This window comes from Alosa pseudoharengus, unplaced genomic scaffold (assembly GCF_046254945.1).
Source record: "Alosa pseudoharengus isolate Yale_2024_CS ecotype anadromous, Long Island Sound unplaced genomic scaffold, YU_APseudo_1.1 YU_APseudo_1.1_scf_5, whole genome shotgun sequence".
In the NCBI taxonomy this organism is placed as follows: domain Eukaryota; kingdom Metazoa; phylum Chordata; class Actinopteri; order Clupeiformes; family Clupeidae; genus Alosa; species Alosa pseudoharengus.
In genome coordinates, this window is record NW_027468837.1 from 24,643,747 (window position 1) to 24,658,836 (window position 15,090).

General features: G+C 46.1%; 1 protein-coding gene across 1 annotated transcript in view; it reads right to left on the reverse strand.

Annotated features, from left to right (window-relative positions):
* Positions 1–15,090, reverse strand: part of fbln2 (fibulin 2) — a 65,673-nt gene that overhangs the window by 9,769 nt on the left and 40,814 nt on the right. The window contains exons 7-13 of the mRNA XM_076269295.1: positions 14,667–14,816; positions 12,304–12,405; positions 9,728–9,868; positions 5,034–5,168; positions 1,960–2,100; positions 1,508–1,651; positions 596–724 (exon numbers count right to left, since the gene is read on the reverse strand). Coding sequence (XP_076125410.1) covers positions 596–724; positions 1,508–1,651; positions 1,960–2,100; positions 5,034–5,168; positions 9,728–9,868; positions 12,304–12,405; positions 14,667–14,816 — 942 coding nt within the window. The remainder of the gene's footprint in view (positions 1–595; positions 725–1,507; positions 1,652–1,959; positions 2,101–5,033; positions 5,169–9,727; positions 9,869–12,303; positions 12,406–14,666; positions 14,817–15,090) is intronic.

Sequence of the window (15,090 nt, forward strand, 5' to 3'; positions counted from 1 at the left end):
TACTCCACGCACCGACTCCATTCGGCCAATAGAGCTAATTAAACCACATTCATTCCCAGTTTAGAGTGACTGTTTGTGTGGCATACATCAAGGCAGTTTTATTATTATTACTGTTTCACTGTATTAATATCATTGATCTAAGTTTGACTATTTTGGCTTGATTTTTGGCTTTGAAGATTTTCTGTACTGCTGATGCATGAGATCCATCCAGTGAGAATGGTAATTGATCTTATTTCTTACAAAATCTCAGGTAGAATATGAATGAGTTCTCTTTTGAGAATAGAATAGAGAATGCCAGGATGTATGTATGTAAGGGCCAGATCTCTCTCCGAGTCATCTGCTACTTGAGTATCCACTTTACTAAATGAAGACATTAGTTCTCTCTAAACACACTGAAGTGCCCATGAGTTATTCATTTAGCTAGCTTCATTACACCGAACCCAGCCTGCCTAACAATGCAAACACAATGACAACAAAGTACATGAGCTGGAACTGAGCCAGGGGGCTCTTTTCCTGTTAGCGCTAGCCGCTTGCCGGCGTTAGCTCCTCCAGCACTAGCTGCCGCGTGCACACACACACACACGCACACACTCACCCACACAGGTCTGGCGGATGGCGTCGTACTGGTAGCCCGTCTGGCAGTTGCAGCGGTAGCTGCCAGGGACATTCTGACATATCTGCCCCTCTCCACAGCGGTGGATGCCCGTCTGACATTCATCAATGTCTGGAAACAGAAGAAAGGAAAGAACAATCTTTGCCTGGCAGGAGATCAACCACAGGGCCTCCCCCTTGCTTGGAGCATACCAGCTAAGACAGAGGTCTCTCTGGAGAGTATGGGCACTGTGTAAACGTGGGTTGTGCAGTAATTAGATGGCATATCAGTCTGTTTTGACATAAGCTCCATCCACTCCTAATAACAAGCTAGCTTAATTAGCAGGTTGGCACTGCAGTGCGGAGACTATGGAGTACATTTATCTTGTACCACAACACTACAGCTTAATCTCAGGCTTAAGAACTTACTCATTAGTAAAATGAGTGTTGTCAAGGTTCCTCAGATAGTAACTGACTCTCTAGTGTCTGCATCTAACTTCCCTTAAAGAATCTGTTGGATCCTTGCCAATTAACCTTCTTACAACCAACACCCACGGCCATCTCCACCCCTAGCAAACAATACCCCAGCCCCAAAAAACACATTGGAGAACCACTATGAGTAAATAACAAGCACACACTGTTCATACCCCACAATAAATATCATCCTTTATTAACTCTATAACTACCACAAAAACCTTAAAACAAGAAGACAACCCCGTTAAAATTCAAACAAAACTCCCTGTGCTAGTGTCTGATGGTTGAGACAAGTAGTAAGAGCCTAAGATGAGGAGAGGAGGGGAGGGGAGGAGAGGAGAGGGTTGTGGAGGGGAGGTGTGTGTGTGTGTGTGTGTGTGTGTGTGTTGGGGGGGGAGCGCTGGCCTGCTCCGGCCCTCTTTGGTACTCTCCGCTCTCTCACCAATGCACCTGGCTCCATCTGGACTGGCGTGGTAGCCCGGGCTGCACATGATCACCTTCCGCTGGCAGGTGTACGAGCCCACCGTGTTGATGCAGTTGAAGCCCGAGCTGCAGGGCTCCGCCAGACTGCTGCACTCGTCAATGTCTGGATGAGTCAGGTGGAGAAGGGGGGAGAGGAGAGGGCAGGGAAGCGGCAGAGGTAGAGGCAGTTTTAGGGAGGGAGAGAGGCAGAAACAAGGAGAGATGAAGACAAAGATGGGCGAGAATTGCGCCAGCCCAAATCCTCAGTTCAGATTACATTCATCATTTCTATTCATTGAAATTGTATGCACAGTGGTCATTTGTTTGGACGGATTAGCATAGTATTCCGTATGTGCCCATGATCTACAGTTCTATCTAATTCCACTAGGGGGCACTAGCGAGCCCTCGCTCCGTGGGCAGCCCATGTCTCACCGATGCAGTTGCCATGCGTGTCCTGAGTGAACCCTGTGTAACAGCGCTGCTGCTTGGGAACGCAGCTGAACGATCCCTCGGTGTTCCTGCACTCCATCGTCGCTCCACAGTTGTGAGTCCTGGTCACACACTCATCGATGTCTGTGAGAACAAAGGTAAGGGGAGGGGTAGCACAAAGCAGGAAATTAGCCTTCTGCCTCCATTTGTAACAGGAAGACCACTTCTATAAGGAGGTCTTTATGATGTGTCCTTGTTTTGTAAAAAACTCTACAGCAGGTATACTATTGTCAGTGTACATTTTGTCTGTGAGCACAAGGGTATTTATTTAGCATGGTTCATGGCTAAATATAAAAATGGATATCTATCTATCTATCTATCTATCTATCTATCTCTATCTCTCTTAAAGTAATTGGGCAGAGAAAGGCTGCTCCGTTACTTGTGTGAATACCGTCTTTTGGCCTGTAGGGGGCACTGTGGTTTAATATCAGAGTGACGAGTAATGAGCTCGTCCTCACAGCTGTTCTGACTAAGCCAAAACTTTGTCTTTTTTCCTCCTCGGTGCACTGATTATCCGACTCTTACACAGCAACTTATTTCAAATGTTGTCATTGGTTTTGTAAAGTAGTTTGACCACGGTGTGATAGTCGTGGAAAAACGCACCAATGCCCGACAGGCCCTGCGAGGATGTGTGATATCTTAATTAGAGAGTGTTTTTCTCAGCCCAGCCATCATCAGAGAAGCAGGTCTCCAGAAAGTACTCTCTCCTTTTAAGCATGTAATTAGTTTACTCTATCGTTAGCTGGTCAGCTACAGATTACCTTAATGATCGTCTGCTCTTATTAGTCTTTCGCGCTTGCCAAGGTCTGCCGTTGTGAATCATAAATCTTAGGGAGGTAATTTAAGTGTGCCCCCCCCCCCCCCTTTCTGCATTTCTTCAACTCTCATACAGACTGAGCCTCTCCCTGCATCTGCAGGGTCACTCCTCAGTCACGAGGCGGGTGACTGGACATCTGTCGGCTTGTAGAGTGGAAGAGCAAGAGATCGAGAGAGACAGAGACGTGTGCGTCTGGTGTGGACTGTGCTGCGAGGCACTCATTTTGCATCTGGCCGCTGTGGCCATTCCTTCCTGACCTCGGCCGCCAAGTTTAAAGTCCAGATTGATGAAATGCCCTGGCTCCTCAACCTCACCTCAGCAGCCCGAGACGAGAGGAAAGAGGGTTAGAGAGAGGGATGAAAAGATGGGGGGAGTGAGAGAATGACAAGAAGGAGAAGTGCCTGGAGTTGCACCCTTGGGGTCATGGGCCCACAGCGGCATAGCGCTGGCGCTGAGAAATCTGTTCATAATTGTTGACGGAGTGACCTTGATGGCTGCCTCTCAAGATAGCGAGCTGGCACACAGCCACACCCTAGCTGAGCGCCTCTTTTGAAAAGGCTCTGTGTCCATGCTTGACAGGATGGATTTTATCGGGGAGGGTTTTTACTGTGCTGTGCTGGTTACACATTTCAGCTCAGCAAAAGTGAAGGCCTTGTGAGAGTTGTGGCTTACTCAGTAGAACTTTGAAAACTTCTGTCGAGCCTTTATGTGCATGACTCATACTAAACACAAAGGTTTTGATGCCTCTGCGCTTTTGTGGTCATCTGATCAATATCCAACCAGGCGACTGCAGTGAAGAAGCACAGTGGCCAAATGTCTCCGAATCCAAAGCACTGACTTTAGCTGTGTGTTAATCTTGGGTGAAATTGACACGCTCATCTATATCAGATCGATATCAGCTGCAGATGAAAGCTCAAAATAATAATGAATAATAAACCCTGCACTTTCTCTGAGACATGATGGAAATGGAAGAGTGCCCAGAAAGTTGTGATTTTAACCACTCTGCGAGGCGGGCCGATTGGGTTTGGAGGCACACTGAATGCTGAACAGTCCGCTGGCGGAGAAGTGAGGGAGGAGTCTTAAGGATGGAGGGTAGGAGCAAGAGCAGTGTGAGTAAGCACATGACATCATACTGTATGTGCCTGGATGATATAACGCAAATCATAATGTTGTTTGAGCAATGGCTTTGCTCAGATTATCGAAGGACTAAAATGTGGTTTAACCCACAAATACTGAATACTTGTAGCCTGGAAAATCCAGACCCTGGTAATCTAGAAAGATTAAGGGGTCTGGCCAAGAACAATGTAATGGCCCAACTCGAGGGGCGGCAACAAGCATGCATTTGAAAATCTCAGTGCACGCAATTGGATAACACTAGACCATGTTTACTCTGAATAATTTCGGACTTCGACAAAATCGGATAACACTATCCAATGTGTACTGTCCTCCAACGTTGCAGGGCTGTCTTCATCAGTTTAGCTGGTTCCCCAGAATGCAAGGGGAAAAAGTAACGTGCATCATTGCTCATTGCCAGAGTGTCTCGCAGAGACAATTCCATTGTGCTCTCGCGAGAACTCTGGATTTCCAGGGTAGAATACTTGGTTGATTAAATGTAAATGTGCTAAGACAACCAACCAACAGTAAAAGCTGTTAAATGAGGTTTAACAGATGAATGAGCATAGATGACCAAATGGTGCTAAATGTGGTTTAACCCATTAACGTGCTTACGTGATGAAAACTAGACATATTTAATGTGGTTCAACCAATGGATGATCTAAAGCATTGAATGTGATAGAACAGATGAACGGACTTAGACTTTGATTATACTCAAAACTGGATATGTTGCATGTGGTTTCACTAATGAATGTGCTTAGATGATGAAAAGTAAATGTATTAAGTGTGGTTCAATCAATGGATGATCAAATGCATTGAGTGTGGTGTAACAGATGGATGGACTTGGAAACTGATAAAAACTGGATATGTTACATGTGGTTTCACCAATGAATGTGCTTAGACAATAGGTGATAAATCGATGGTTACGTATATAACCGCGGTTCTATGCCTCTGGCGGTCAGGAGAAATGAAATAGAACTGGTTTTATCCAAAGGATGTTCTTGGATAATCAAATGTTAAATGTTCTTAAATGAGTTTTAACCACGGAATGACGAAATGTGAATGTGGTAATAGTGGCTTAACCAACCTTCACAGACTCCATTCCTTGGCTGGTACCCTGATGAACATGAGATGTGCCTCTCGCACACGAAGGCTCCCAGTGTGTTCACACACCGCTCAGTGGGTTTGCAGGTGTGTGTGTTGGTGATGCATTCATCCACATCTAGAGTGTAAAAAGACAAGTAGAGGAGAGAGAGAGCGCTTGGAATCTGGGTACATATACACGGATTGGAGGTGCGTGCCCAGAACTACTTCTATACTGAGTTACAAAGGGTTTTTCACACACAGACACACACACACACACACACACACCTTTCCTCTGACAGTGTGGTCAAGCAAACTGCCACAATGAAAAAGTGATGAGCTGAAAAGGCAAATGGACGGAAGCATGATTACAACACAAAGCCAAGAGCTCATTCGCCAACACAGAAGTGTTAGAACATTGTTGGAAGCAATTGAAGAGAGACTGTGTGTTTGAGCTGAACATTGTGTGGATCACAGGCTAGTTTACACTACACTACTCAGTCCAACGCCAAGATCATCGGTCATTATGAGGACCTTCAACCAAAAAGAAAAAGATAGAAAAGGAAAATCACGGATGTAATAGATTATTCAAAGCTGGCGAGAATTCAGTTCAGTTCAGCTTGCTTTCCCTGACAGTGTCTGCTTCACAAGCCAAAAATGAACAAAACTAAACAAAAACAAATGAACAAGAGAAAAAAAAAATGGACAAGATGGGAGACTGGAGATGTCACATGCATGCCAGCAAAAATAATTGTGGGGCCTGTTGCGAACGTTGTTGGCTCTATCTACACAGAAAAAGAGAGAGAACTGTGCTAAAGAGCATGAAGTCCTTATCAGCAGAATGCAAAACAACTGGTAAACAGCGCGGGGGGAAAACATTGATTTACAACACACACACACCACCACCACCACCAGCTTGTCTGCCAAGTAGATGAGTCAGGGAGGCGCGGAGCAGCAGATGACAGCATTGTTGTGCTGTGGAGATCAGCCGCGCCGGGGCTGCAACCTCCCCTATCGTGTCATCATCGAGTGACGAGGGACTGATGGGTCACTGCAGGAGGTAGGGGAGTTTGTGTGTGTGTGTGTCTGTGTGTGTATGTCTGTGTGTGTATGTGTGTGTGACTGTGTGTGTGACTGTGTGTGTGTGTGTGTGTATGTGTGTGTGTCTGTGTGTGTGTATGTGTGTCTGTGTGTGTGTCTGTGTGTGTGTGTCTGTGTGTGTGTGTGTGTGTGGGTACGTGTGTGAGGGGTCTGTTGGGCTCAGTGTGAGTGTGTACAAATCACGTCCTATGGCATGTGGCCAGTGCTGAAGATCATCCTCTGGATGTGGAGCAAAAAAAAGTCCGTCTGGACCTCCTTAACACAAATCTGCATGGTGGGGTGGCTTGTCTCCTGCCTCCAAATAATGAAAAACACCCCACGATTCCTCAGAAAAATACCTCATCTCCCCCATCCCCACCCCACACGCATGACACAGGAGTCAGGAAGATGGAGGGGGGTGCTTTTTGGAGACCTCCAGCCTGTGCCTCCAGGGTCTCATTCCTATCTTCAGGCTCTTCTTCTTCTGCTCCTCATCCTCCTCCCTTCCCTGGCTGTCGTCCAGATCCCATCCCCCTCCCTCTGCTCTGCTGCTGGAGATGGTACCACGGAGACTTGGATTTAACTATGTGCATCGTAATGTCCTCCCAGCTCAAGCAGATGTCTGCAAAGGGGGGGGGGGGGGCTGAAGACAGAGATTTAAGACAGAGGAGGGATGTGGTGTGTGTGTGTGTGTGTGTGTGTGTGTGTCTGTGTATGTGTGTGTGTGTGTATGTATTGGGGGGACAATGTTTCTTCTGAGGACAAAACTTTTCTCTGTAGACTTTGTGTTGCATGGAGAAAAACACAACCTTGAGAGAGGTCGGTCTATTAACTACACTATGTCCTCACCCAAAAAGGCTTAAAAATGCAAAAAATAAATACCACAAAAACGCAGCTCCTGCCAAAATAGGAAGCACATTCTCAGAGACTGGCATTTCTTTTTAAAAATTCTCAAATGTCCATCTGAGTGGAGTCCTTTGTGAGTGCTCAATTTGGAGACACAAGGGCATCTGCTCTCTGCATTGCAGTTGGTGCACATGTGTGTATGTGTGTTTACATGCCTGTGAAATATATTTTGTCTCTGTATGTGTACATACATGTGTGTGAGTATGTGAGTATGGGAAGGTGGATATATGTGAGAGTGTGTGTGTGTGTATGTGTGTGTGTGCGAGAGAGAGAGAGAGAGAGTTATAGGAGCATGTGAGAATGTGTCTCTGTATGTGTGTGTGTGGATATGTGTGTCTGTGTGTCATAGAGCATTTCTCTTGAATGAGTCCTCTCCTTAGATTCTTCATGCCAGTTCTTGACAGACGTGTGTATTTTCCCTGACAGCGTGTTGCCGTGGTGAAGGTTGCCTAGTTGCAGAGGCTTTGGGTATGTACATCATTTCCAAGACTCTCACCCCCATTGCACACACACCATATTGGCCAGATGACACACATACACAAATACACACACTCATGGGCATAGACACATGCACTCATATACACAAACATGACCACACAGACCACACACACACCCACAGATAGAGAGAGAGAGAAAGCATGTGTGTGTGAGAGAGAGAAAGAGAGAGAGAGAGCATGTGTGTGTGTGAGAGAGGGGGGGGGTGACAGAGGGAAGTTGAGCATTTTAAATATTCAAGCAAAATGTAGCCAAACAAAGCAAGGGGAAGTTGACTTGGCAGCTTCTCACAATAGGGAGGCAGAAATGCCTGTGTGTGAGAAAAAGGGCTCTGGATGAAGACACACACACACACACACACACACTCGCAAATAAACAAACACACACAAACACAGAAAGAAACACAGAGAAAGGGACACACACACACACATCTCTATTCATAAATATATCACAATCCTTAGCTGAGGACAGCAAATATATCTGACAACATCTTCCCTTCACTGGGGATGTCTCATTCTGACAAGAGTCTCTTTTGCAAGGATGCCTTGTGCTCCAGACGGTCATAAATTTAAGCAGGGTTAAGAAGTTTTGAGGCCAACACAATGCAATAAAAAAGCATAATAAAGAACAGAGCACGCCGTCTCAAGGCACACCTCGTCCTATCACAATGCATCAATTTTAGCCCAATACCTCACCAACTCTCACTGCAATGCCATTAAGCAGAAATGACATTTCTCAAGAGGGAAGCCAACAAAATACCAATGGCCTTTAGAGATAGTGTTAGGACAATAAAGTAGCAAACACCAACACAGATAAATATAAAATAACAAACATCCTGAGAACACAGGATGGTGATCCAAGGCATGTGAATAAGCCCATGGCTAAACTCAGTGCAGGATTGCAGATGTGCAGGTTAAGTGTGATATGGAGGCCATAAGATCCTCCTCAGGAGGCATGTGTGTCAAAGGGCATGCAGATAGTCCACATGATATATACATCAATGGGCGTCCGCAGTGGTGATCGTTGGGAAGAGAAGCAGCGGTGTGGCAGTGCTAGCAGCGGCGGCGGCGGCAGCAGCAGCTCCTTGACTGACAAGTAAGCTGTGGGGATTACAGACGGGCAGCCAGTCGGTCGCCTTTTCCTCTCTCCCCTCTCCCTCCTCCTCTCCTGGCAGCTCCAGGGCGGCCGTCCCCGAATGACTCACGGTGCCCAGCGGTGGAAGGTGGCAGCAGCATGGTTTGTGTAAGAGACGTGCCTCTGGTTTGCCAAGCCTTATGCTCTCCTCACTGATGCCATTTTGTGCCTGGAGATTCTGATGTTATATACAGAAATATCTACAGTACATCAAGCTAGATTAAAGCTAAACTAAACTAAGCTAGTCAAGCTCCAGTAATGATCTGTGAATACTACAGTAAGTGGGTATTGGGCAGTGTTGTCATGGCGTTACAGTACGAAAGTAGTACAGTTCCTCAGGACTGAGTGAAAACAGTAAAAGTTAATGACGGCTCATTGAGTCATACAACTGGACAGACCACAGAGTGATACGTGTGTGTGTACAGTGTGCATGTGTGTACGTGGGTGGGTGCTGTAGGTTTAGCAGGCCAGTTCCCTTTCTCGATCATTACTGACTTTGAGATTTGAGCGTTTTTATTCGATGTGACATGAAGTCCCTCATCTAACCGCTACTGCATGATTATGCTGTTAATGTGTGTTTGGGAATATCTCAAAACAAACCCATCCAGCTACTAAAGGGATTTTATTTTCAGAACTGGAAGTCAGAACACAGATCCAAGCCAGAGACAGATCCCTACTAGGGACAATAACACTTTTAGTAGGTCTGCCTTTGACTGCTTTACATGCTAACCTCATTCATATGGGTAGGGGGAGGTATGAGATTTCTTTGCTCACTTGACCTCAAATAAGACTTGGTGAAGCGTAACAATAAGGGGGCTCTCAATTGCGTTTGTGTGTGAAAAATGTGTGTACTGTACAGTATGTGTGCGTTTGTGTGTGTGTGTGTGTGTGCGTTTGTGTGTGTGTGTGTATGTGTGTGTGTGTGTGTCTGTGTGTGTGTGTGTGTGTGTGCTTTGACCTACACATACGACTGTGTCTGTGTGCTTCAAAGGCTTGGCAAACCAGTCTCTTCCCTTTGGGTATTTTGTGATGGATTTGTAACAAGGTCACAATGCTGCTATGGGCCGGTGGCTCCTCTCTTACCCACACACTGTCTATTGACATTGTGAATGAAGCCCTGGTCACACATCTCGTTGAGGCGGATGCAGCGGTAGGAGCCCTCCGAGTTCACACAAAAGTCCCCACGGGAGCAATTGTGTGTTCCTTCCCTGCATTCATTCACGTCTATACAGGTAGACACGAGCCAGAGTTGTGAGGTAGGTACACACACTCAAACACACATCGACACATTCCGCTCTCTCTCTCTTTCTCTCTCTCTCTCTCTCTCTCTCTCATACACACACACACACACACACACACACACACACACACACACACCACACAATTTAATGCTGTACCCTTTACCCAACACAATATATTGCCATATGGCAGACCTGCAGTGGCTTTCCAATAGCTGTAATTGAAATACAGTGACACATCAAACACAAACATTAGCAGGATGGCAGATTATCAGTACAGCATACAGTGTGTATTTGTACTTGAAAGAGATGATTTCAGCGGCTATTTGGCTGCTGGTAAACGTCTTTGCCATCATATTAACAGTTTTAGTGCATCATGTATCTTTTTAGTGTCGTTGTTAGGCATAATTTCTACCATGTGAATACAGCCTATAAAACTGAAGCTTGCCAGCACTTCAGTGCTGTTGTCCACTATGTAGCGCACAAGATAATGGATCAGCTGACAGAGCGATACCAGCTTCCTTGTGCATTCCAGTCAATTCCCTCAGCCATTATTCATAAATATCAACAACAAAATCATGTAGGAATGGATGGTCCATAATGGAACATTGTTCTGGGGAGTAAAAGTCTTGTTTTTGGCCGTCTCCCATGTAGTATGACTAAATGATTAGGATCTTCAGGGAAAAAAGAGCTGTTTTCTTTGTTTCAGGACAAAAATCAAAGTTTCCCCTCCCCTGCTGTAACATATGGGAACACTTTTGGAGAGTGAGAGAGAGGAGTGTGTGTGTGTGTGTGTGTGTGTGTGTGTGAGAGAGAGAGAGAGAAGGGAGGGAGAGTCCTACTTCAATTTACTCGATCTGATGGGGTCATGGTGGTGCTGTCTCAGCGAAACGTGTGCATGGTATCCTGGCCCGTTATGATTGCACTAAAGCTGTCCTCACGTGGATAACAGTCCACTCACCGTTCCCAAACACAGACCTCATTCATCACATGACAACAGGGCGCCCCGGCTGCCTCAGTGATGCAGAATCTATTTTACTTCCTCCGCCTGCACGTCACTCAATAACAACGTGCTGGCTCGGTAACGGGGTGGGAAGTGTGTGTGTGTGTGTGTGTGTGTGTGTGTGTGAGAGAGAGAGAGAGAGAGAGAGAGAGAGAAAGAGAGTGTGTGCATGTGTGTTTGTGTGTGTGTGTGTGTGTTTGTGGGGTGGGGGGTGGTGCACAGAGCCAGCAGTCTTAAAAGTCACCTTTGGCTTTTCATGTTGAGACAAAAACAGTTTATTTCCTCTGCAGGAGTTCTCCATTTCGGTCTTCAATCACACAATTACTGTGTGCCCCTAATGGCTCTGGGATGAGAACTTGGGGGGAGCTCCGAGAGCGGATGGGTTAGCAGAGGGGCCATGCAATCATGACTCACCGTTTCATTTAACAAACCGCTGTACCATAAATCGCACGGTGGCAGCAGCACACGGAAATAACCACACAACCACTCGGGCAGTACACAGCCAAACCCCGCAGACCCCCGGATCTGCTTGCTGCCCAGGACTGAGGCCACCAAATTTATTAGCTCTCTCTCCATCACCAATTTGGCGCCTGTGTTTTCCTCATGTTATAGAAAAAAGAAGGCGAAAGTGCAGCTGGCGAATGTTTGATCAGGCTGAGGAACAGTGACTAAGTTTAGAAGGTTTTTTTTCGCTGCTTGTTATTGCAGCCATGGTTTTTGAAGACGGAGCAATTGGCTACGCTTGGGCTGGTCTGCAGTCAGCGGGCTCTGCTGGTTAAGACATGGCAGGTTATGAAGTCTAAATGCTATTACATCTACACGCTGGTGCGCGAGCGACTGTGTCCAATTATAACACTGTCAGTCTGAATATGAATCTTGTCGAGCAAATCGTTGTCATGGGTCAAGTGTGTGTATCTTTGTGTGTGTGTCTGTGTGTGTGTGTCTGTGTATGTGTGTGTGTGTGTGTGTGTGTGTGTGTGTGTGTGTGTGTGTGTGTGTGTGTGTGTATCTGTGTGTGTGTGTGTGTGTCTGTGTGCGTGGCTGTGTTTGTTTGTGAGTATATGTATAGGATAATGCATGTGTGCATGTTGTGTATGCTCAAGTACTTTTGTATGTGAATATGAGTGAGAAAATGTTTGTGTCAGAGTATGGTATGTGTGTGCGCATGTGTGTCTGTGTGTTAGTGTTAGTGTGTGTGCGTGTGTGTGTGTGTGTGAGAGAGAGAGAGAGAGAGAGAGAGAGAGGAGAGAGGGAGAGAGAGGGAGAGAGAGATGTGATGTGTGGTGATGTGAGCCTACTTTTTGTGTGGCATGTCAGAAGGTTATTTGCTTTCGCCATGCTTGGCTGAATGACAGGGATTCACAAGGCTAACCCAAATGTTTCACCGCGGTGGGATGACCGGCTGCACAGATACCTACCTTCACACGAGTGCCCGTCAGCCATCAGAGAGAATCCTGGGAAACAAGAGCATTTGGCACGACCCCCGGCTATGGAGCACCGCTGTGCACACGGGCCATTGCCTAGAGAGAGAGAGAGAGAGAGAGAGAGAGAGAGAGAGAGAGAGAGAGGGAGGTAAGGAGAGTCATTGTTATGACCTGTGTTATGAACCATGTGAGTTTAGAGTCTGAGACTAACAAAAACAGACATCCTCTTCAGACTTTCTCTTTCCTGAATAAATATCTTCAGTGCCTTCAATACCAGCTCAGTGGGAGTGCCATTTGAGTGTCCCAATTTGGAATTTTACAAAATTACAATGGTATTATACTATGAGGACACAGCAAGGAGTCTGCATTGAGGTTAATTTGAATGAACACAAATGCAAACTTCAAGCTGAGCAATGGCAACGCAACAGAGGAGATCTAAAAGGCATCGGTACCGAAAACACGGCATGTGGGTTTCCAAAGGGCAGCAGTCTTAGACCTGCTCTCCAGTCCAACTGTTGAGCAAGTCATAAAAGACAGATGCCTCATTGGAAATCATTGCTTCCACTGTCCATTTACAATGGTCCTGCGGACACCAGGTGGGACTTGTAACCTTACTGGACAGACACCAAGGATTCCGAGGAGAGCTGATCTCATTGAGCCAGACATACATTACAGTATACATTTGGGAACCAGCATGGGAGAATCTGGTATAAAAGTAGGTGAGAAAGACTAGCACAGTTATTGCATTTGAAACATTCTAGCCAATTCAAGAGCGTGTGAACATGGAACTCAAGCAGATTGCAAAGGTGTTTTGAGATCACATTTTGACAAAATGTGGTCCGGATTTAGCAGGGCAGCTAGCCTTGTTACTGTTGGCTCTTGACGGCTTTTAACTCTCTAAATTCAAAAATCTAAACCAGTTGTCTCTGGAACTGATATTCAATCTCATCTTGAAGTCATGAAGTTAAAATGACATCATGCAGGTTATTTTTCAGCTCTCGTTTCTGCTCATTTGTAAATCACTTTGAATTGCCAATGTGCATGATCTGTGTTATATAAACATGCATATGCCTTGCCTTGCCTATGCTTTATAGGACAAGCAATGCTGAAACGTATTTTGATTTTATATGATCATCTGACAGAGATACTTGTCTTTTGTAGTCATTCTCTAAGTTAATGCAGCTTTGCACAAAGAAGCAGCAACCCAGATGTAGGAATACCTTTTACGGTATTTTAGCATGGTTTTGCAAGCATAGCTCTTTGCAAGGCAAGTTTGTTGTCTGCTAATTAGCTTGCAGGTTTCAGTGAAAACCCAGTGATGTCTTTACATCTGACTCCTTTGCGACTAGAGAGCAGATGACGTTCTGTCCACAGACTGCCTCTCTGTCTGAGCCTACTGTCAGAGAGGGACAGAGACTAGAGACTAGAGACTGCACAGCCTCAGTGTTGCCCTGCAAATCTCACTCTGGTGAGGAGGAGGCAGACGCTCGCCAGTGATGAGTTGTCCAGGCGCATCCGGGCCCAGCCTGGCCCCTGATGGAACAGATGAACTTAACCCTCCAGAGGTCCTCCTCGCTGCCTCACTGCCTAATATCAAACACTCCTCAGAACCAGCCATCACTCTTTCAAGATGTCCCACTCCGCACCGCCAAGGCACGTTAGCTTGGCCAATATAGCATTTCCAATTCAAATCGCTCATCTAGCAAACAGATTAGAGGTAAACAGCGAGAGATAAGCTGCATCGCAGAGATGACGTTTTTTTGTCCCCATTAGGACTGAAGGGTGTCTAGCAGCAGAAAATGATGGACATAAAGTACCTGACTTTAGCGGAACAAATCCCTGGCTATACTGTAATATACACAGTAATCAGTAGGTTCCGTGGTAGAGCTTACCCACTCATTCTTTTAACACAGGTGGGTGGAGGGCGACGCAGAGGTTCTGCTAAGCCTCCAAAAAAGGTCTGTACGTATGGTAATTCCAGCCTGAATGTCAACAGACAAAAGTAATGTCCCGCCATCTTTTGCCAGCGGCGAACTCCATCTTAGAAAAAATGAGGGATATATCTGCCAAAATGAAGGAGACGGAGACGGATTCCTCTCAGGGGCAGTAAATGAGAAGTCGATCTAGGCGCGGAATTTTCTGGGGTTTTACCCACAATGAAGATGGGAATGTCTTGTGGGTTAGGGTGTGGATGGCTGTGGTAGGATTTTGTGTGTGTGTGTGTGTGTGTGTGTGTGGGGTGTATAGTATGTGTTGTGTGTTGCTTGGAGGCTGACACCCTTGGATTGAGGTTGGAGAAATTCACTGCAATTACTGTGGTTTGGTGAGGTAACCTAATAGTGGCTCATCTGAATTACCTGCACATGGGTTGTGGAGGACAGGGATCTGGGTGGTGGTGGTGGTGGCGGCTGTTGTGGTGGTGGAGGCGGTAGAGGTCGCCAGTCTAGAGGTTGCTTGTGTGACGGGCCGCTCTTCCTCCCGAACTCTATTGTCCTCCTCCGAGTCCTCTGTGAACCAATCAGATCCACAATCAGATGAGATTAAAGTGCGCCAAGAAGTCAAGCGCTTCACAGTCACAGATAGCGGATATCTCTGATGTCTATCGGCAGAGCATGAGACTGAACTTCCCCACTCAGACTGAGATAAGATGCCTACAGTTGCTCTGAAGTGAACATTTGACTGTGGCTTTTCAGTGCATCGGTTATGCTGTGAATTTCACATGTGCTCCAGGAATGACATTACGGTCTGTTTCAACTGGAACAAAAAGAGTTTGTCTCAATT